Source organism: Heptranchias perlo, chromosome 9, assembly GCF_035084215.1.
Source record: "Heptranchias perlo isolate sHepPer1 chromosome 9, sHepPer1.hap1, whole genome shotgun sequence".
In the NCBI taxonomy this organism is placed as follows: Eukaryota; Metazoa; Chordata; class Chondrichthyes; order Hexanchiformes; family Hexanchidae; genus Heptranchias; species Heptranchias perlo.
In genome coordinates, this window is record NC_090333.1 from 18,864,582 (window position 1) to 18,887,169 (window position 22,588).

At 42.0% G+C, this 22,588-nt stretch overlaps 1 protein-coding gene across 1 annotated transcript in view; it reads right to left on the reverse strand.

The window, feature by feature from the left end:
• abca4b (ATP-binding cassette, sub-family A (ABC1), member 4b) overlaps positions 1 to 22,588 on the reverse strand; it is a 101,937-nt gene that overhangs the window by 75,496 nt on the left and 3,853 nt on the right. Inside the window, exons 3-8 of the mRNA XM_067989577.1 lie at positions 15,348 to 15,545; positions 12,450 to 12,539; positions 7,638 to 7,878; positions 6,470 to 6,609; positions 4,482 to 4,598; positions 3,498 to 3,695 (exon numbers count right to left, since the gene is read on the reverse strand). Of these exons, the coding sequence (XP_067845678.1) occupies positions 3,498 to 3,695; positions 4,482 to 4,598; positions 6,470 to 6,609; positions 7,638 to 7,878; positions 12,450 to 12,539; positions 15,348 to 15,545 (984 nt within the window). The remainder of the gene's footprint in view (positions 1 to 3,497; positions 3,696 to 4,481; positions 4,599 to 6,469; positions 6,610 to 7,637; positions 7,879 to 12,449; positions 12,540 to 15,347; positions 15,546 to 22,588) is intronic.

Genomic DNA, 22,588 nt, shown 5'->3' on the forward strand with positions numbered 1-22,588 from the left:
GTCTTCAGCCAATTCGATTCACTCCATGTGATATCAAGAAACGGCTGAGTGCACTGGATACAGCAAAGGCTATGGTTCCCGACAACATCCCGGCTGTAGTGCGGAAGACTTGTGCTCCAGAACTAGCTGCGCCTCTAGCCAAGCTGTTCCAGTACAGCTACAACACTGGCATCCACCCGACAATGTGGAAAATTGCCCAGGTATGTCCTGTCCACAAAAAGCAGGACAAATCTAATCCGGCCAATTACCGCTCCATCAGTCTACTCTCAATCATCAGCAAAGTGATGGAAGGTGTCGCCGACAGTGCTATCAAGTGGCACTTACTCACCAATAACCTGCTCACCGATGCTCAGTGCCTGTAATTATCAAACACTTTCAAAAGAAAAGAACAGCTTTTCTTACAATGCAAACCAGTAATAATATACTTTAGAGGACTCTCCAGTGCCTGTAATGGGCAACTACAGATGTAAAGATAAAATTGTCATTAGCCGGATTATTGTGCAATAAATAAAATACTTAAAAACGCAAATAGGAAACCCAGTAAACAGCATTGGACCCCCCCCCCCCACCCACCATCTACCAGGCTTTCATTGATAAAATTGCAAACAATATCTGGAAAGCTGTTTAAAATTAAACTGTAACAGTAGGACAAAGGGGCACAAGTTTCAAACTGGCAAAAGACAAATGTAGGATTGGCTTCAGAAAATTCTTCTCACAAAGAGTGGTCAACACATGGAGTTTCACTTTCGGGTGGAGGCCAAAATTCCGGATTCTTTTAAGAAACAGATGGATTCAATGATGGCAACAGCTGTAGATTCTTTCAGATGGATGAACTAATATGATCTGATTGGCCTTCCTCACCCGTATCTATCTTGTGATCTTGTGAAAAGACTAATTAATGAGGAGCTTCTCCAGGTACATTTTCCAAAAGTTAAAGCACTAGAGAGAAAATGAATAGTTATCCTGGCAAGAACTGTAAGAAGGCACCAGGATAATATGGGTGAATTTCACTTAGTTGTCAAATGTTGCAAATTGGGAGTTAGGTAACAACTTTGATCTTGTTTTTCTCAGTGAGCTATTAGGAGACTATAACCCTCAATTACTTCACTTCAAAGTCTTGATAATGCTTTTAATCTCTCATGTCAAACTGTTGTAACAGTGTCAAGACACCTTATCTACTGATTGGATGGTCATTGAAACAAATTTAGCTGTCAGGGATTGAAGTTAAATCAGAATTATTTGAAGACCTGGTGTCATTCTCAAATTACATTCTGAAAAATTTCTGTAACTATTTGGACATGCTAACATCAGTAAAATGTGTTGGCACAATTATTTTGGTTTTATTAACATTAAAGAGAACACTACAGGAAGCTGAGAGCACCAGCAGTAGCAGCAAAGATGGAGCCCAATGTAGTAAAAACTCAGCATTCCACTGAACCTCCAGCTTCTCAACCAAAAAGTGCTGGTAATCAACTGAAATGAGCCAGGAGATGAGGACCTCTGAAATAAGAAAGAAGCAAATGGGCACAGCAGCAACAATACCACCTTGCATTTCTATAACACCTTTAACATAGTAAAACATTCCAAGGCTCATCACAGGAGCATAATCAGACAAAAACTGACACCGAAGTGTCAGCCAAAGGAGGAGACGTTCGGGCAGGTGTTAGGTTTTACGGAGCGTCTTAAAGGAGGAGAGAGAGAGGTGGAGAGGCAAAGAGCTTTGGGGAGGTAATTCCAAAGTTTAGGACCTAGACAGCTGAGGGCACGGCCGCCAATGGTGGGGCAAAGGAAGTCGGGGATGCACAAGAGGCCAGAATTGGAGGAACGCTGAGTTCTTAGAGAGTTGTAAGGCTGGCGTAGGTTACAGAGATAGGGAGGGGCGAGGACATGGAGGGAACAGAAGACAAGGATGAGAATTTTAAAATTGAGGGGTTGGTGGACCGCCAGCCAATGTAGGTTAGCGAGCACCGGGGTGATGGGTGAACGGGACTTGGTGCGAGTCAGGATACAAGCAACATGGTTTTGGATGAGCTCGTTTATGGAAGGTGGAAGATGGGTGGCTGGCCAGGACAGCATTAGAATAGTCAAGTCTGGAGCTAAGAAAAGCATGGATGAGGGTTTCAGCAGCAGGTGGGCTGAGGCTGGGTGGAGACGGGCAATACTTTATTTCTCACTGAAGGTGCTGCTTTACAGTCGGGGTCATGGCTGTACAGAGGATGCAAACATCTCCACAGCTGCCATTGACATCACCCTGTGAGCACCCTGCAAGGTATTGCATGAGGCAGCTGGGCTTCACTCCACCCTCAAGAGTAAACCCCTGTGCAATGTCCACATACTCCATGCCCGAGTCCGATAGATAACTGAGAAAAATATAACTAACCAAGAACTGGCGAGCAAACCAGTGCAACAGAGCAGAGCAGCTGTAAGGCAATCATCTCTGAGATGCAGCCATTATATAGATGCCATTGCTGATGGAACCAGTCTGTTCTTATCAGTCCAAAATGCTCCAAGTTCCTGGCAGGTTTATGGGAAGGAAGCAGTTGTCCATACTTTAATGCCGAATTCAGATTAGATTAAACATTCCATCAACCAAGTGCGGTTAGACCACACTTAGAATTCTGGTCTCCATACTACAAAAACGGATATTGAAGCACTGGAGAAGTGCAGAAAAGATTTACAAGGACGTTACCAGAATTGAGAGGATATAACTGTCAGGAAAGATTGAGCAGGCTGGGGCTTTTTTTCTCTGGAAAAGAGAAGACTAAGTGAAGATGTGAGAGAGGTCTTTAAAATTATGAAGGGATTCGATAGGAGGATGTAGAAAAACAGTTTTTACTTGGTCCAGAACAAGGGGGCATAAATATAACAGATCAAATAAAGAATTTAGGACGACGTTCTTTACACCGAGAGTGGTGAGAATGTGAACTTACTGCCACATAGAGTGGTTGAAGCAGATAGTATTGATGCAATTAAGGGGAGGCTTGATACATACATGAGGGAGAAGAGAATAGTGGGATATAGGGGCAGGGTGTGAAGAGGTCATTAGAGTGGGAGGAGGCTTGTGTGAAGTATAAACGCTGACATAGACCAGTTGGGCCAAATGGCCTGGTTCTGTGTTGTAGATTCTGTGTAATTCTATGTAACATTTTGCTTTTTTAAAATGACCTTTTCCTTTTTTGAACCATCAGAAGCTTAGCTTCTAGTTATTGTCAGCGTCAAAAATCAGTTGGTTAATTTCCCCAAACTAGCATTAGGGCCAGAGTAAGCGGAAAGTATGGCTAGTCCCTGTACTAGCACGGTACTAATTTCTTCTTAATTTGAATTGTATCTGGATAAGTGATAGGTTCATGTTGTGCAATGCTGAAATTCTTTGTCAAAATGTAGTTCTGTGCTGCCTGTGTCCAGCAATAGTCGTAAACAAATGCAGCAAAAACAACATAAAACAGTTAACCTTTGCAACATAATCCTATTCCAATCCAATTCTGCTATTTTCTTACCTCCATGTAATTATTGAATATGGTTAGCAGCTGGTCTGTTAGGTTAAAAATGTTTTGCCAGTCAAAGTTTGACATCCCTTCTGCACGTTCACTGGATGGCCTGTTGTGCAGGAAGTTTATGATATCATTAGCTGTCAAATCTAAGTCCTCCAGTTGCCTGTTTATGAAATATGACACTGTGGGGTTTTTTATTGAATCCTGTGAGAAATAAAAGGCAATAAATGTATTGAAAAAAATAGTAACATTTCATTTTTTAAATTTGCGTTGTGAATTTTGTGCTCATAAAGTCTCATGTTGATGCTGGGGAATGGAACTTTTTCCATTTTGGGTTAGCTTCAAGCACTCCCAGGTCAGGTATAGCACGGTTACGGGGAGAGCAAAGCTCTCTCTACTCTACCCCAACAATGTGCCACAGCCCCAAGATCAGAAAAGCACCCCTTACCACAGTGGTTCAAGATTTTCCCACTTCCCACACCAGCTATCCTGTGACACCTCAGATTGAGTGGGTCAATTAATGCCAAGTTTGGGGCAGTTTTGTGCTGTAGGCCCATGCCCTCTAGGAAATGGAAGTTGCCCAAACTCATTTCATGTAGCACCTTAATAACTAGGTAATTAAACCTCTTTAACATCAATCCACATTAGTGTAGGATGTCCATTAAGAAGTATTATAGAACTGTTACGCGCTTTCAAAATTTTGCATTCTATATCGATTTATTCTTAAAATGCCCAGCTAGTGAGTTCCACCTGACAGTATTTACGAATATGATTGACACAAGAATGACATGCAAAGTACAAACTGAGGGAGGGAAAACAAGCCATCAAGAGATAGAGAAAATAATGAAAGTAGGAAAATGTTAAACATCTTCTGCAATCTGATGTTATCTCTATTACAGACAACTAACCATTCAAGATAAACAGAAGGTAAAGAGCTGTTTTGCAGCTGAGGAGACACTTTGCCCTCCCGTACTGATGGCCAACACTTACTCGTATCATATTCATGTGTATGCTGTTTTGGAAGAAGTTCCATAGTTGACACTTCACCTCATCCCAGACCTTTCCTATCTGCTTAAGTCTGTGTAGCTCCTCGAAAGTGGCATTAGCCTGTGAAGAAAATTCCATCAACTCATATCACTGTGTACTGCATTTAACTATTTTATGGCCATGTGTCTGTAACATAGGCCTGAACAAATCCTCCTCCGAAACAACACAGGCCGATCATTCGTTTGAGCTGCTAATCCTTACCTTAGGTGATCAATGCAAAAAACTGTATCTGCGCTTGTGTGAAAAAATGGAGTCAGTAAAATAAATTGGCATATTCAAAAATGAAGAAGGGACCTTTTCACGTGCAGTAAAACTGATGCATGAATCTGTATCTGATAATGCTTTAAAGGCATTCTGACTGGCTGAGCACTGTACTTTGAAACTCAATGCAGGGCAGTCTGGTCTGTTTAAATAGACCCACCTCACGCCAGGTTGGAAATCAGAGACCATGGAATGTGCTCCATTATTTGCCAGCTTCTCCCTGTCTGAGCAAGGAGAGCATCTTTTGAAAATTCGAACAGAACAGAGTAACATGTAGAATATGTTTTAATCACTATTCAAAAAAAGAAAGCTACATTTTGCACAGAAAACTGGCAATTAAAAGTTCATCTTACAAACATTCATCATTCAGCAGCACATCTAGAAATATTGTTCAGCAATTTTTTGGACTGGCATACAATTCTAACTCTTTCACATCTGGTGGGTGAAGCAATGATTGATTAGTGCCTAACAATGGAAGACTGACTGTAGCTATCAGGCTGCTGGCGATAAGTTAAGTCTCAGCTTTCAGTTGACTTTCCTATCATCAACTTACTGGAACAGTGCAGGTTAATCCATCATTACCAACCTAGTTTATCCAAAATTTGCATCCACACCAGCAAGACAATTTAAAATGCACCCCTCCAATGACTACATTGGTTAGGCAGTATTAAAAAATCACACAATTAATTTTGCTCATAATTGATATTATGTATTGGATAAACTTTCCTAACACGTTCCTTTGAAGAGATTAGGATTTCACAACAAGTGCATATATATTATTTAGATACAGTGGACATGATTTTGACCCCGAGCCCACGATTTTGACATAAGGATGTCTTTTATTTTTTTGTCGGTTTGCCGTCTGACTGACCGGCCTGATTGACAGGCTAACCTCAGTCGGATGGGAGAGCAGCCAGGGAGAGGATATGTTCAGGTAAGTCTTCAGGTAAGTCTTTGTTTGTACGGATGGGGGCAGGGGGGGCATCAAGGGAATGGGAGGCATGGGTGGACACCGGTGGGGGGGGGGGGGGGGGGGGGGAGTCAGACATGGGGTGGAAGGAGCGGGGGTCAGTCACGGTGGGAGGTTGTCAGGATCGGGGGTCATCGTGGGGGTCTCCGATCATTGGAGGGAAAATCGGGGGTCATTGCGGGGTCCGCGATCATGGGAGGGGGCGTCGGAGATCGGGAGGGGAGTCCTTGATCGTTGGCGGGGAGGTTCTGAGATAATGGGGGAGGTCACTGCAGGTAGGCTTGTTGGGTCTGGGGGAAGCACTCCTGGACCTCCGGGTCCACAACCGGTGCCAGAAAGGCCCGTACATGTTAGTTTCAGGCCTTCTCCCCTCCTTTCACGTGGTTTAAAAGAGAAGGCACAGGAATCCCGGCACCCTGGGGTTGAAATTGGAAACTCTGGAAAAATGGAGGCCCACAACCTCCTTGTAAGATTTTAATCACCAAACCGCCTCCCGAGACCGGGATGGTCGCCCTCCCCTCGTCCCGCCCTGGTGAAAATCGGAAGTGGGCGGGTTGGAGGTGGGTCTGAAATGGTTGTGATTTTGAATGCCCCCACCCAACCCACCCGTTTTTCCCTTTTAAAATCGTGCCCAGTGTGTGTGATCACTTAAACTGTTCAAATCGATCATTAAAATAAAGTAAAAAGTATGTGCTCTTACATTCTTTATCAGCTGCCGTGTTGCAGGAGAATCTGGGGCAAACAGGATCTTTCCCATCAGTAATGGTTTCAGCACATTCCAGACTATCTTGGTTGCAGGGTTGGACTCCATGTTTTCATTAAGTACATTACAGGAGGGAGCTACAGTGAGTGTTTACCAAAAATTAGTATTTGTACCATCACAATCTGATACTTCGTTCCAACAAAGTTTACCCCAATCACATAAAATCCTGTCCATATATATTCACTATATTTGTTTGAACACCTCCCATCAATATTCTCCCCCTTCCCTCTGAAAGTGATGACAGTTCCATAGGCACTAGCCATTCTCCAGTAACTCAGCCTAGTGGCTATTCTTCATGTGTGATTCAAGACCGGGAAAATTGGCAGCCTATACAACTGGGGAGGCACAGGAGTGATAGCCGACCTTAGTCCTGCCTTCATCCGATGTCCACACTTCCAGTAGGGCTCACTGAATAGGAGCAGGTAACCCCAGCTGATATTAATTTTCTCTTACCCAGAGCCACTTAGGCCAGCTGTTGTGCCCCTACTGATCCCCATTTGAGGTCAGTCAACTCAGTACAGATTTGGGATCAAACCTGCCACTTTTCCTGACCTATATGGTTCAGTTATACACTGTGAGGTGAATTCACCAATTAAACTATTGGTGGAGCTAATTCCCCACATTACAACATAGCAGGCCTATTTCCTACCATACCAGAGGTTTACATGATGGGTGTCAGAGGCTGGGAGTCTCTTCTAATAGTAGCAGTTGTTAATATTTACATTTTTCAGCATTCATTTAGTGATAGCTCAGTAGTTTGTGTCCATTTTGCTGGAAGTAGTGAGATATGAGGGCTGTACATCCAGGCCCTAATGATTTGGTGGTTATGTGAGCATCCAATTTCTTTGGTAATTTGAATTGTGTAGGGTGGGGAAAAGGAAGTGTTCAATTCCCTGCTTGTCCAGTGGCTATATTCATTCAAGTCCAGGGCAGCCCAAAGCAGCTACAAGCCTGAATCAATGTGCCAGTGGACACTCCAGCCCAATAAAATTTGAACTTCAAATTCAAAAGGTCCACATTTTGGTTCTTCAGAATCCAATGTCCAAATGCTTATCCCAATCTACAATTTCTGGAGAAAATGTAAAGCTGTACAGAAAATACTTACTGATTGTGTAATCGTAAGCATACTTCGACCCTTTCTTTGTGTTGTTAATTCCCAGGAAAACTTTGTAATTGTTATCTTCATACCAGTTGAAAGAAAAGACGCTGGAGCCCCCTTTTTCAGGATAACCACAGATTAGATTTGACAACAAGTCCGTTAGCTGACTGAATGAAGCTGGGCCACCTTCAGTAAAGAGCGGGTAAAGGACCTGGAGCAGATCTTGAACACTGTCCCTTGCGGCAAACTGTACGAGGAGCAATTTTTAAAAATGCCATTATATCTATCACCTTCACACACGTTTTGAATAATTAAATAAATGTAGCAATGAAAAGAGAAACTTGTGAATGCTGGAAACCTAAAATAAAAACAGAAAATCCTGAGGACACACAGCAGATCTGTCAACGTCTGGAAGAGAAATGAGAGGTTAATGTTTTGGGGGAGACCCTTCATGAAAGAGAGAAGGAGGCTTATCAGTTCACCATCACATGGTAGCTGAGATGATGCTGCTCTTTATTTCTGTTGTCAACAGTCTGTAGAGTCCAAAGACAGTACTTATGACAGTATGGCAAGAACAGCATTCAGTTTAAGATGATTAAAGGAGTTGATGGGGAGAAACTATTTTCTCTGGTGGGGGAGTCCAGAACAAGGGGGCATAACCCTTAATTGGAGCTAGGCCGTTATAGGGTGATGTCAGAAAGCACCTCTTCACACAAAGGGTAGTGGAAATCTGGAATTCTCTTCCCCAAAAAGCTATTGAGGCTAAGGATCAATTGAAAATTTCAAAACTGAGATTAATAGATTTTGGTTAGGCAAGGGTGTTAAGGGTTATGGAACCAAGGCGAGTAGATGGAGTTAACATCCAGATCAGCTATGATCTAATTGAATGGCTGAACAGGCTCGAGGGGCTGAATGACCTTCTCCTGTTCCTATGTTCCAGTTCCTGCAGACTCTCCTCCTACATTCAGCACTCATTTTATCCACCTCAGAATGAACCCTGCCAGGATTCAATCTCAGGATCCTCTGGTTCCCAGTCCAGTGATCAACCTTTCATCACTCACCCTTCATCAGAACTGGGTCTAAATGAATGTGCGTCCTTTTTACATACTCACTGCTGTCATACTTATTCCTCAACTCAGGAGTGTGGAACAATTTAAGCCAGGTTTTCTCCATAGACACAGTCAATGTGGTCAGTCAACAGGAATTGTACTGCTGTAAGGAAGATTAACTGCCTATATAAAGCAATTTGCTATAATAAAGTGCTGTCCCTCTCCACAGACCATCTGAGCACCAGTAAAGTTAATCCTACTGAAACATATTTAGAGCCTGAACATCAGTCAAGGCGAGAAATGAAACACAGGGTCACCGATTGAGAGCCAAGAGCTCCACTGCTGGAGCTGCTTGGTTTCCCAAAGATTTTTTAAAAATATATAATTCTGGGAGGAATGAATGAAGTGTTTAAAATAAGGAAGGGACTAGACTGTGTTCGTATTAACAGATTATTTCAATTAGATAGGTCGGGGAGGACCATGGGTCATGCGTATGAGCCACGCAAAGGAAGAACTAGGATAGATGTCAGGAGGCTCTTCTTTTCCCAACGGATAGTAGACCTCTGGAACAAATTGCCAGCTCATGCAGTGAATGCTGATTCGCTGCATACCTTCAAAAGAGAGCTGGACCTGGCTGGGGCGGAGATCACAGCATACAAAAGATAGATGGAATACTCAGCAATATAAATCATTGAAGAATCATAGAATCTTACAAGGGCCATTCAGCCCATCATGCCTGTGTTGGCTCTTTGAAAGAGCGATCCACTTAGTCTCAATCCCCTGTTCTTTCCCTATAGCCCGGCAAATATTTCCTTTTCGTGTATATATCCAATTCCCCTTTGAAAGTTACTATTGAATCTGCTCCCACCACCCTTTCAGGCACCATTCCACATCATAACAACTCGTTGCCTAAAAAAAATTCCTCTTATCTCCCCTTTGGTACTTTTGCCAATTATATTAAATCTGTGTCCTGTGGTTACCGACCCACCCACCCACCAGTGGTCGGTAGCCAAACGCAAATAATGGTCAATGTGATTTCCTAGACTAGTTTTGATTGCCTAAGGAGATCGTATGAGCAATGGATTGGAGCAGATTGTTACTTCCAGCACATGGGTCCTATGTAAAATTAACTTTGGCAATTTTAGCTCAGTTCCAAGTGGGTTTGGGCCCATCACATATAATTCAGGACAAATTGGAACTAACCTGACAATCTAACTCAGAAAAGCCATGGGGATAAGTGAGGAGAATTTGGAGTTTATAGCACTATTATATTAGCAGTGATTGGATGGATGAACATTGATTTCATTGACTCAACACTGATTTCAATAACTTCAGATCATAACCACTGCTCCTATTTTTTCAGTCAGCTGGTGCTGGTAATGGTTTGGCTGCTGCCATTTACAGTTACTCCTGATCAATCTTTTGTTTCTTAACCTGTCCCATTCCAGGATGTAATTGCACTAGAGAGGGTGCAGAGGAGATTTACGAAGATGTTGCCAGGACTGGAGAATTTTAGCTATGATGTCAGATTGGCTAGGCTGGGCTTGTTTTCCTTGGAACAGAGGATGCTGAGGGGTAATTTGATTGAGGTGTACAAAATTATGAGGGGCCTAGAAAGAGTGGATAAGAAGGACCTATTTCCCTTAGCGGAGAGGTCAATAACCAGGGGCATAAATTTAAAGTGATTGGTAGAAGGATTAGAGCGAAAATGAGGAAAACTTTTTTCACCCAGGGGGTGGTGGGGGTCTGGAACTCACTGCCTGAGAGGGTGGTAGAGGCAGATACCCTCAACTCATTTAAGAAATACCTGGATGTGCACCTGAAGAGCCGTGACCTGCAGGGCTGCGGACCACATCATGCAGAAAAGTGGGATTAGGCTGGGTGGCTCGTTTCTCAGCCTGCGCGGACAAGATGGGCCGAATGGCCTCCTTCTGTGCCGTAAATTTTCTATGATTCTATGATTCTACCACTTTCCTTGCCTTGCACCATCATCCCTTTTGTCATTTAATCACTCGTGCTCTCCACCCTATCAGAGACCTTCCCTTTTGTTCTTTCCTCCTCTCCCCTCCCTCCCCTGCTTTCCCTGCTCTGTACTTGCTCAAAAACTTTTAACATCTCCGGAAGCCCCCTCTCTAAACTCCTTTGCTTCTCTTCCTGCTACTAAATTAATTTCAAAATATAGTTCTTTGATCAAGCTTTCAGTCAGCTGTCATAAATGTCGCACAATGGCTTTGCATTTACTCCTGATTGTCCTCTGTGAGATGTTTTCCTATGTTAAAAATATTATATAAATACAAGTTGTTGTAATGAAGCACTCCATTTCACAATTTTAGATAATTAATGCAATTATATACAGCTCCATTTACATTCCAGAAATTGGAACTTTGGTACATTGGTCAAAATGGATTTACAGTTATTTCTCAGAGCTTTCATTCTCCAAATCACTGTGCATTTGGCTGTTTGCTGGCATCAAGTTGATTAGTTACGTGGATAGATTGGAGAAGCTGGGGTTGTTCTCCTTGGAACAGAGAAGGTTGCGAGGAGATTTGAAAGAGGTATTCAAAATCATGAAGGGTCTAGACAGAGTAGACAGAGAGAAACTGTTCCCATTGGCGGAAGGGTCAGGAACCAGAGGAAATAAATTTAAGGTGATTGGCAAAAGAACCAAAGGTGACATGAGGAAAAACTTTTTTACACAGCAAGTGGTTGGGATGTGGAATGCACTGCCTGAGGTGGTGGAGGCAGATTCAATCATGGCCTTCAAAAGGGAACTGGATAAGCACTTGAAAGGACTACAGGACTACAGGGATAGGGCGGGGGAGTGGGACTACTGGATTGCTCTTGCATAGAGCAGGTGCAGACTCAATGGGCTGAATGGCCTCCGTCCATGCTGTAACCTTTCTATGATTCTTCCAGATCTGACGAAAGATCTTCAACCTGAAACATCAACTCTGTTTCTTTCTCCACAGATGCTGCCTGACTTGCTGAGCTTCTCCAGCATTTTCTGTTTTTATTTCAGATTTCCAGCATCCGCAGTATTTTGCTTTTGATAGGATGGATGAGAGAACTTTCTACAAATGCACTTGAACACATACATGGAGTGCGATATACCAGCCTCCTATACTATGGGTATACTGATTGAAAATATTTACAGTCAGCTCTTTTGAATCAGAAGAAAACTGAATGGCACAACCGAAGCCATTTAAAAGTATTAGGTAAAAGGGGGCATTGTACTGACTGCAGTCACAATGCAGTTATCAGAGAGAAAGAATAATGCAACACAGAACCTTGGAGGGAGCTGCATTAAGAATGTCTTAAGTATAGCAATGTCACACTACACGTATGAGAAAATTAATGGCAGGGTACTAACCTCAAAGAGCAGTATAACTGGGATACAAAAACTTGTTAGGCCAAAGTGGAGGGAGCTTTGCCCTTCATTTTTGGCTGTGCTGTGCTTGACCTGAGATTGCTTCATCCTGATGCTGGGTACATACAGTGAAAAATGTTCCATTCCACTGCACTGACATCCCTCATCTTGATGAGTACAAATTACAGCCTCCACCCACCCACCACAAAAAAAAATCCTGAAAACTTAAAAGGAAATTCATCATTCAAACTATTACTTATTAAATATAAAGGTGTAAAAGTTTTAAATATTTGATTCCATTCTACTAAATATCTAGCCAAATAAGCTGGCTTCCTCAAGGTATATGGTATGGGTTATACAGAACAAAGTAAAACTATTTCTTGTGCATTTTAATTTCCTTACCTCTTCTAATATTGGTGATGCATTATTCATAATTCTCACCCAAAACTGCAGATCTATTCCATCGGAATGACTGTTTAGCACTCTCGGAAGCTGAAAAAACAGAGCATGTTTATATACTTTTATTTTTGTGCCGGAAGCTCTGCTCAGGGTCAAATAGGACGTTGAGGTTGGGAACAGTCTGGTTCAATTTCTATAAGCTCCTCCAGCCCTACAACTCCAGCCTCCCACACCACCTCCAGAACTCTCCATTCCTCCATATCTGGTCTCTTGTGCATCTCCCTCTCCCTTCACCCCACCAATGACAGCTTTGCCTTCAGCCATCTAGGCCGCATGCTCTGAATTCCCTCCCTAAACTCCTTCACTTCTCCACTAACCTCTCCTCGTTTAAGACCCTCCTTAAAACCCACTTCTTTGACAACCCCTCCTAACATCCATTTTTGTCTGATTACATGAAATACATTGTTAATCTGTGCTGCCTGGAAACTGCTGCGTGAGACCCTTACCCATATTTTTAATTGCTCACTGCACTCTGGGACATAGAGCAGGCTAATGTAGTCCCCAACTTTAAACAATGAGACAAGACAGACCCGGGTAACTATAGGCTCATTAGTTTGACATCAGTAATAGGAAAGATGCTTGAGGGAATTATTAGGGATGTAACATATGATTACTTGGATAGAGAGGGACATATTAGGGAATAAGTCTGTTATGTGGTACTTTATCAATTGCCTTTTGAAAGTCCATATATACAACATCTACTGCACTACCTTCATCAGCCCTCTCTGATACTCAATCAGGTTAGTCAGACACGGTTTGCTTTTAACAAATCCATGCTGGCTGTCCCTTATTAACCTATGCTTCTCCAAGTGAGAATTAATTTTGTCCTTGACACTGGTCTCTAGTAGTTTTCCCACCACTAACGTTAGACTGACTTGCCTGTAGTTACCAGGTTTATCCCTCTCCCCTTTTTTTGAATAGGGGTGTAACATTTGCAATCCTGGAGTCCCCTGGCACCACTCCCATATCCAAGGATTGAAAGATTGTGGTCAGAGCTTCTGCTATCTCCACCCTTGCTTCCCTCAGCAACCTGGGTTGCATCCCATCTGGACTGGGTGACTTGTTAACTTTGAGTGATACCAACCTATAGTCTACTTAGACAGTAGACATTGTCTACTTAGACTTCCAAAAAGCTTTTGACAATGTACCGCACAAGAGGCTTCTCTACAAGATCGAAGCCTCTGGTATTGATGGTTAAATATTGAGCTGGATTGAGAGCCGGCTGGAAGGCCATAGGCAGAACGTAGTTATAGATGGATTTTTATCTGTTTGGAGACCGGTCACCAGTGGTGTCCTGCAGGGATTGGGGTTGGGACCGTTGCTCTTTACTATTTTTATTAATGATCAAAAGGTAGGTGTTGGGAGTATGATCTGCAAATTTGCAGATGATACTAAGATCTGTGCGAGTGTCAGGACTGTAGATGATGCTCGACTGCTGCAGGCAGATCTTGATGTGTTAGGGGATTGGGCTCGTGACTGGCAAATGAAGTTTAATTTGGAAAAGTGCAGTGTTATGCATGAGGGCAGGGCAAATACTCAACATACATACACCCTTAAGGGAAAAGCATTAAAGCAGTTGGATAAAGAAAGAGATCTGGGTGTTCTAGTGCATAGATTGCTAAAAGTTCATGAGCAATGCCGTGAAGCGATAGCGAGAGTAAATAGGATGATGGAGTGCATTTATAGGACAATTGACTATAAGACAAAGCAGACTATTTTGTCCTTCTTCAAGACCTTGGTCAGGCCTCAGTTGGAATACTGTGACCACTTTTGGTCTCCTCACCTGGTGGGTGATATTGAGGCTTTGGAAAGGGTGTAGAAAAGAACCACTAAACTAATTGCCAGTATAAAGCATCTCAGTTATCAACAGCTGGGACTCTACACTTTAGAGAAGTGTAGACTTAGGAGTGATCTGATCGAGCTTTATAAGATGCTGAAGGGAATAGATTGTGTTCAATTTGACAGTTTGTTCCAATTAAATAGGTTTGGGAGGACCAAGGGTCACAATTTTAAGTAGTTTAGGGCTAGATCTAGGTTACATGTCAGGAGGTGGTTCTTTTTCCAGAGAATAGTGGACGTCTGGAACAGGCTGCCAGCTCATACGGTGGACACCGATTTGCTGAATTCCTTCAAGTGAAAGCTGAACCTATTTCTGGCTGGGGTGGAGATCACCTCTTACAAAAGGTAGGGTATGCATAGAATTATCAAGGCCAGAGTGATCTCCTGGACTAGTTTCGATCGCCAAAGGGGTCGGAGAGGAATTTCCCAGATTTTTTTTTTCCCAAATTAGCCTGGGTTTTTATCTGGTTTTTCATCTCTCCCAGGAGATCACATGGTTTTGGGTGGGATGGGGAGTGTATATATTGTGATAAACAAGGTATCACAATTGTGTGGGACAGGTTGGATAGACCAGAGAGTCTTTCCTGTCCATCATTGTTCGTATGTTCGTCTATTCGTATTGTGGACATTGGGATGGAGAAACATTATTAGACTCTATTATACCCATGGCATTTTCACAATGTGTTTGTCTTCCTGTTACTAACAGGGTTATATCCAGTTCAAAGCTGTTCAGAAAAGTTGTAAGGGAATAAATGGAGCAAACAACATAAACATTATTTAAAATAATCAACACTAGGGAGTGAATTAAAAGTAGTAATTCCACCTTGAGATTCAGGTAAACATGAAAGCAGGCAGTACTCAATCAGTACTACTTAATTTATGGTCATCAATACAGATAACTTATACAAGTCAAAAGTACATGTAATGAAGGCATTTAGTAGCAGCTAAGAAGAACACTACATACTTTTGAACAACAATAAATGGGCAAAATAATGGACCTACTGCTTGGAAGAGTTTAAATAAGTCCACGCTTGCATAAAGTGCGTTCTCTATTTTCTGGAGCCGTTGTTCGGAGAGAACACACATTCCATTCAGAACGGTACGCAGTCCTCGGCGACTCGGGAAGATGATGAAACGGTCCAGGAGGACCTGGCTACATGCTATGTCCTTGAGGGATAGATCCGGAACTCCATAAGCAAACTGGAAGTAAAGCAGACCAAAAATATTTACAAGCAGTGTTACATTTAGCCGACAATTCCCAAGCACTTCGTACAATCCATTCTTCATTAGCAAACACCTACACGTGTGCTTTCATGTTCAGGGCCTACATACATAAAAAGCAGTAAAAATTATTTTGGCATGTACTATATAAAAGATCTGGACAGCAATACGGAGATGTGATTCTAGTCAGCGATAAAGCAGCCCTGGTACAAGGACATGCCATCTGTCCCATGTAAGATGTTCTGTGGGTTATATCTATCATGAACTAAGCAGGAGTGGGTGGGAAAGAGAAGAAGTAATATAAAAGTGCAGTGAACAGAAACTCGCTCACTAGTCACATCAACATTGTTTTGTAATCCATACAAAAGCGATGCTAATCAATTCCCCCTTCTGATTTTCCCTCAACACTCCTTAAGAACATTCAAATTGGGATCAGAAATTCGAACAACAAATCTGGGCCTAACTACTCTAGTGCTGTACCCCACTGTGACATTGCCACAATCTCATCCATAACATTTTCCATCGATCTTAATCAATTAAATTGCACGTCTCTCACGGAGTTGCTTGCTTTGGACAAAAGCAGCTCAGGAAATTTGCCGAGCTCACAATTCCTACCCAGCTGAAGTTGACGAATACTTGGTAACCAAGCAACTGGCATCAGAAGCTTGTTGTTGTGATTGGTTCAGTCGGAGAATCAAGGTTAACTTTGCAAATGTTGTCAATGTATCATCCTTCAACCTCACTGAAGACACAGAATGTTGTGATCTTATTAATCTAATGAAAGCACATAATTGTGCTGCTGTGCGTTTACTGATATCTAAACTTCAACAAATATTTTAGGGACTAATTAGAGTTCATTGTCTGGATAATTGGATTACTGATGTTTCAAAAGATTAATTATGTGAAAGTCTTCAACAGACTGGTCAAATATTTCAGGATGTTAAAAGGATAAGATGTTAAGAGAAGGTTAACTATGATTTTATTAGTTGAAATTTATCCAATTTATTTTGTTTTGATTCCTTCTTGCTTTTGTTATTCCCTTGCCTCATTGGAAAACATTCCCCCCCGCCCTCGCAACTGAAAGCAGACGATCAGAACCACAGCTCCTGTGGGAGAGTTCTGCTCAGTGAAACAGCTGCTAAGAAGAACACACCCGTCTAAAGGGAAATGTGGGTTATGTGGTTCCCTCCTTGTTTTTTCCAAGGTGCCCAGCCAACAGCAGAGTAATGTTAAACTAAACTCCCCAGGCAGGCTGCGGTGTTGGCTTTCCAAGCACTCCAACATACCCTGCTATAGCCTTTATTCCATTGATACCAAGCATTGAGTTATAATTTTCACTTAGATAAAATGTTAAAAAAATCTACTTTTTTACACCAGATTGTTATTTTCTTTAAATGAATGTAGTACCATTTGACTTTGAAACATTTACAGGTCTACTCAATTTGAAGAATCTAATTAAAAAATCTGGACTCTTATAGTTATAGACTGTCTGATTTTTGATTATTTAATAGAATCAGAAATTAAATAATAGCTGACTATCTATAAAGTGTTTGGAGTGAATTATTCAGATCTGGAAATTTGTCACACATGCTAGAAGTGGGGTTGAGGTTCCAGAATGAACTATAAGCCTAGTGTGGTCTGAATCTGTTCAATTATTTTATTGTAAACAATTTTACAACACCAAGTTATAGTCCAACAATTTTTATTTGAAATCTACAAGCTTTCGGAGGCTTCCTCCTTCCTCAGGTAAAAGAGGGCAATTATATTATATTAGAGGAAAAGAGCAAAGAGTAGTACCTCTCACACCAGACACTGATGGTTGCTGGAAATACTGAAAGACTTGAAGAAGTTGTACTGTGCGCCAATCAGGAACACGGATATGTTCTCGAAAATCCAAATTTGAGCAATATGTAGCATATTTTGTATGTGACTGGAGACATAGCACCAAAGGTAGATGTTTTGTTTCAAATATTAATAAAAGTTTAGTTTGTGAAATACTTCATCCATGGTGGTCTAGTGGGAGGAGGATGTATACGTGATCAAATTTTGCAGGAAGCAGTCCCACCCCCTATCCCCAGCTGCACATGCTCTGGCAACATTATGGTAACTAGGCGTTTGAGTCTCCTGGCATTTGGGGATGGTGGGTTATTTGTAATTGTCCATATTCTGATGAGGTTGGGGGAGAAGTAAAGAAAAAAAGAAATTTATATAGCACCTTTTATGACCTCAGAATGTCCCAAAGTGCTTTACAACCAATGAAGTACTTTTGATGTGGTCATTGTTGTAATGTAAAGAAATGTGGCAGCCAATTTGCACCTGGCAAGGTCCCACAAACAACAATGAGTTAAATGATCAGATAATATGTTTTTTAGTGATGTTAGTTGAGGGATAAATGCTGGCCAAGACATGGGGAGAGCTCCCTTGCTCTTCTTCGAATATTCCATGGGATCTTTAACGTCCACCTGAGAGGGCACTGCTATTGATGTTAAAGGGTATATATTAGGGTTAAAGGGTATACACTTCAATGCAAGGAGTATTACAAACAAAGCAGATGAGCTAAAGGCACAGATAGACACATGGCAGCATGATATCATTGCTATAACAGAAACCTGGCGTAAAGAGGGGGATCATTGGCAGCTCAATATCCCTGGATACAGAGTTTTTAGGTAGGATAGAGTGGGTGATAAAAAAGGAGGGGTAGCACTATTGGTTAAAGAATCAATTACAGTTGTGAGAAGGGATAATATGCCAAATGGATCATCAATCGAGGCCATATGGGTTGAGCTAAGAAATAAAAAAGGGGCAGTCACACTACTAGGAGTGTACTATAGACCCCCAAATAGCGAAAGGGAGATTGAAGAACAAATATGTATGCAAATTTCTGAGTGCAAAAATAAGAGGGCAATTATAGTAGGGGACTTCAACTACTCTAACATCAACTGGGATTCAAACAGTGTGAGGGACACAGAGGGCACAAAATTCTTGATCGGTGTCCAGGAGAGCTTTTTTAACCAGTACGTGACAAGCCCAACAAGAGGGGATGCAATTCTAGATTTAGTCCTGGGAAATGAAGATGGGCAAGTGGGTGAAGTGACAGTGGGTGACCATATTGGGGATAGTGACCACAATTCCGTTAGTTTTAGCATTATTATGGAAAAGGACAGAGTTAAATCAGGAGTAAATGTTTTAAATTGGGGGAAGGCAGAATTTTACAGAACTAAGGGGTGATTTGGCAGAAGTGGACTGGACACAACTACTTGAGGAGAAATCAGTGGCAAGCCAGTGGGAGGCACTAAAAAGTGAAATTCTACGGGAACAATGTAGACACATCCCCTCACAGATAAAGGGTGCCACTGCCAAATTTAGAGCCCCCTGGTTGTCTAGAAGTATACGGGGCAAGGTAAAGCAGAAAAAGAAAGCTTATGACTGTCACAGAAAACTAAATACTGCAGAAAGCCTAGAGGAGTATAGAAAGTACAGGGATGACATAAAAAAGGAAATAAGGAAAGCAAAGAGAAGGCATGAAAAAATGTTAGCTAGTAAGATTAAAGAAAACCCAAAGATGTTTTATCAGTACATTAAGAACAAGAGGATAGCTAAGGAAAAGGTGGGACCTATCAGGGATGATAAGGGTAACTTGCGTGTAGAAGCAGAGAATGTGGGCAGGGTTTTAAATGAATATTTAGTCTCCGTGTTCACAAAGGAAAGGGATGATCCAGATGTAGTAGTTAAAGAGGAGTGGTGCGAAATATTGGATAAGGTAAACATAACGAGAGAGGAAGTACGAGAGGGACTGGAATCCTTGAAAGTTGATAAGTCACCAGGGCCGGATGGATTGTTTCCTAGGCTATTAAAGGAAGCCAGGGAGGAAATAGCAGATGCTCTGAGGATCATTTTCCAATCCTCACTCGATGCAGGGGAGGTACCAGAGGACTGGAAGACTGCAAACGTAGTACCATTGTTTAAAAAGGGTACGAGGGAAAGGCCGAACAATTATAGGCCAGTCAGTCTTACCTCAGTGGTGGGCAAACTATTAGAATCAATACTGAGAGATAGGATAAACTGTCACTTGGAAAGGCATGGTTTAATCAGGGATAGTCAGCATGGATTTGTTCAGGGAAGGTCATGCCTTACAAATCTTTGAGGAAGTGACAAGGAGGATTGATGAGGGTAGTGCAGTGGATGTTGTCTACATGGATTTTAGTAAGGCATTTGACAAGGTCCCACATGGCAGACTGGTCAGAAAGGTAAAAGCCTATGGGATACAGGGAAATGTGACGAATTGGATCCAAAATTGGCTCAGTAACAGGAAACAAAGGGTAAAAGTCGCTGGATGTCTTTGCGAATGGAAATCTGTTTCCAGTGGTGTGCCACAGGGCTCAGTGTTGGGTCCCTTGCTGTTTGTGGTATATATTAATGATTTGGACTTGAATGTAGGGGGCATGATTGGCAAATTTGCAAACATAAAAATTGGCCGTGTGGTTGATAGTGAAAAGGATAGCTGTAGACTCCAAGAAGATATCAATGGGTTGGTGGAGTGGGCGGAAAAGTGGCAAATGGAGATCAACCTGGAGAAGTGTGAGGTAATGCACTTCGGGAGGGCAAACAGTAAAAGGGAATACGCAGTAAACGGGAATATATTGAGAGGGGTAGAGGAAGTGAGAGACCTTGGAGTGCATGTGCACAGGTCCCTGAAGGTGGCAGTACAGGTAGATAAGGTTGTGAAGAAGGCATACGGAATGCTCTCCATTATTAGCCGAGGTATAGAATACAAAAGCAGGGATGTAATGACGGAACTGTATAAAATGCTGGTAAGGCCACAGCTGGAGTATTGTGCGCAGTTCTGGTCACCACATTACAGGAAGGACGTAATTGCTCTGGAGACAGTGCAGAGAAGATTTACAAGAATGTTGCCAGGGCTTGAAAATTGCAGCTACGAGGAGAGATTGGATAGGCTGGGGTTGTTTCCTTGGGGCAGAGGAGGCTGAGGGGAGACTTGATTGAGGTGTTCAAAATTATGAGGGGCCCAGATAGAGTTGACAGGAAGTACCTGTTTCCCCTAGCGGAGAGTTCAAGAACTAGAGGATATAGATTTAAGCTGATTGGCAGAAGGATTAGAGGAGACATGAGGAAAAACTTTTTTACCCAGAGGGTGGTGGGCGTATGGAATTCGCTGCCCGAATTGGTGGTAGAGGCAGGGACCTGGACCTGCACCTAAAGTGCTGTAAGCTGCAGGGCTATGGACCGGGTGCTGGAAGGTGGGATTAGAATGGGAACCTGGTTGTTCTTTGAGCCGGCGCGGACATGATGGGCCGAATGGCCCCCTTCTATGCTGTATCTTTTCTATGTGGTGAGCCCATCTCTTGCAGACGATCTCACTTATGGCAATAATAGCTCACAATGGCAGCTTTACACTGCCCTTTAGACACTGGCACCACAGGTCTAGTACAAAGCCAGCAGGTCTGCTTCAGTCACAGAATCGACTCTAAATACATTATGACCTTTGACTTCAGTTGCATCACAGGGTACATTAACTCCTCAGTCCATTTGTATGCTGTAAATCAGCCATAAACTCTTCCAGTTGCCGTCAATCTTTCGAAAGTTTCTCTTCATTTAATCATATAGTAAATTAACTCACTTTATGTCTGAAAAAAAATCTGAAAATGGATTCCAACAGAAAAGCCACTTAAGTCAATCCTTTGCGAGCTTCTGTAAATCCGTCGACATTCCAGCAGTAATGTGTGAGACATGAAGATATTGTACTATTTGTTTGCTAGATTACTATTCAGGACTTATCCATGTGTCATAACCACAAACACACAGAAATACACACTGGTCAAAGAGCCCCATCACAAAAGTGCTGACAGTTCTTTATGAACTATTTGGCTTGAAGCTTCTAATGAAGGTTAAGGTGGTTAAGTCTGGGTAATTTTGAATCACAGCATACGTGGATGTTTTCTAATCATTTTATTATTTGCATATGAAAAGGTCCTTTAGCACTGTGTTCCAATTTTTTCCCATTTTGTTACTACTCCGGCACTGTCAGTCAGTGCTGCTTCCCACACTGGTGCATTCCATCTGTTAAAGAATTTGAGGCCACACACCATTACCAAAGGGAACATTCTGATGCAGATTTCAATTACTTCAGCACTCAGACATTCAGTGGGTGAAGGGCTGCACTATGTCTAAAATCTTTGGTTGAGGGTGTGATGAAGATATGTTCCAACAGATTCTCCATCAATTTTTTAAAACTTTTTTTTTTAATCGGGAAGGGCTTGATTACAATTTTCAATTATATAGAAAAGTTAAGGATGAAATTTCACGTAGAGCATTTTATTTTGTTTTTGTGGTGGTATGAATCTCTCTATCTTCTCCTCAGTTTCCCCAGTCCATACAGCACTTAACAATTTGGACACGGGAATCGGAAGTACAATTTCAAAATTTGCAGATGACACCAAATTAGGGGTGTAGTTAATACAAAGGAAGAATGCATCAAAATCAAAAAAGACATTAATAAACTTGCAGAATGGGTGTGTAATTGGCAAATGAATTTCAATATAGATGAATGTGAGGTGGTGCATTTTGGTAGGAAGAATAAGGAGGCCACATCGTGCTTGGATAATAAGAGTCTAAATGGGGTAGAGGAACAAAAGGATCTCGAGGTACAGATACATAAATCGCTAAAAATGGCAATGCAGGTTAAAAAGGCCATAAAAAAGGCAAACCAAGCACTGGGGTTCATTTCTAGAGGGATAGAATTGAAAAGAAGAGAAGTTATGTTAAACTTGTATAGAACACATTAGACCGCACTCGGAGTACTGCGAGCAGTTCTGGTCTCCATATTGTAAAAAGGATATAGAGGCATTGGAGAAGGTGCAAAAAAGATTCACAAGGATAATATGAGAGGATATACTGATCAGGAAAGGCTGAACAGGCTGGAAAAGAGAAGGGTGAGGGTGACCTGATAGAGGTCTTTAAGATTGTGAGAGGGTTTGGTAGGGTAGACATAGAGAAAATGTTTC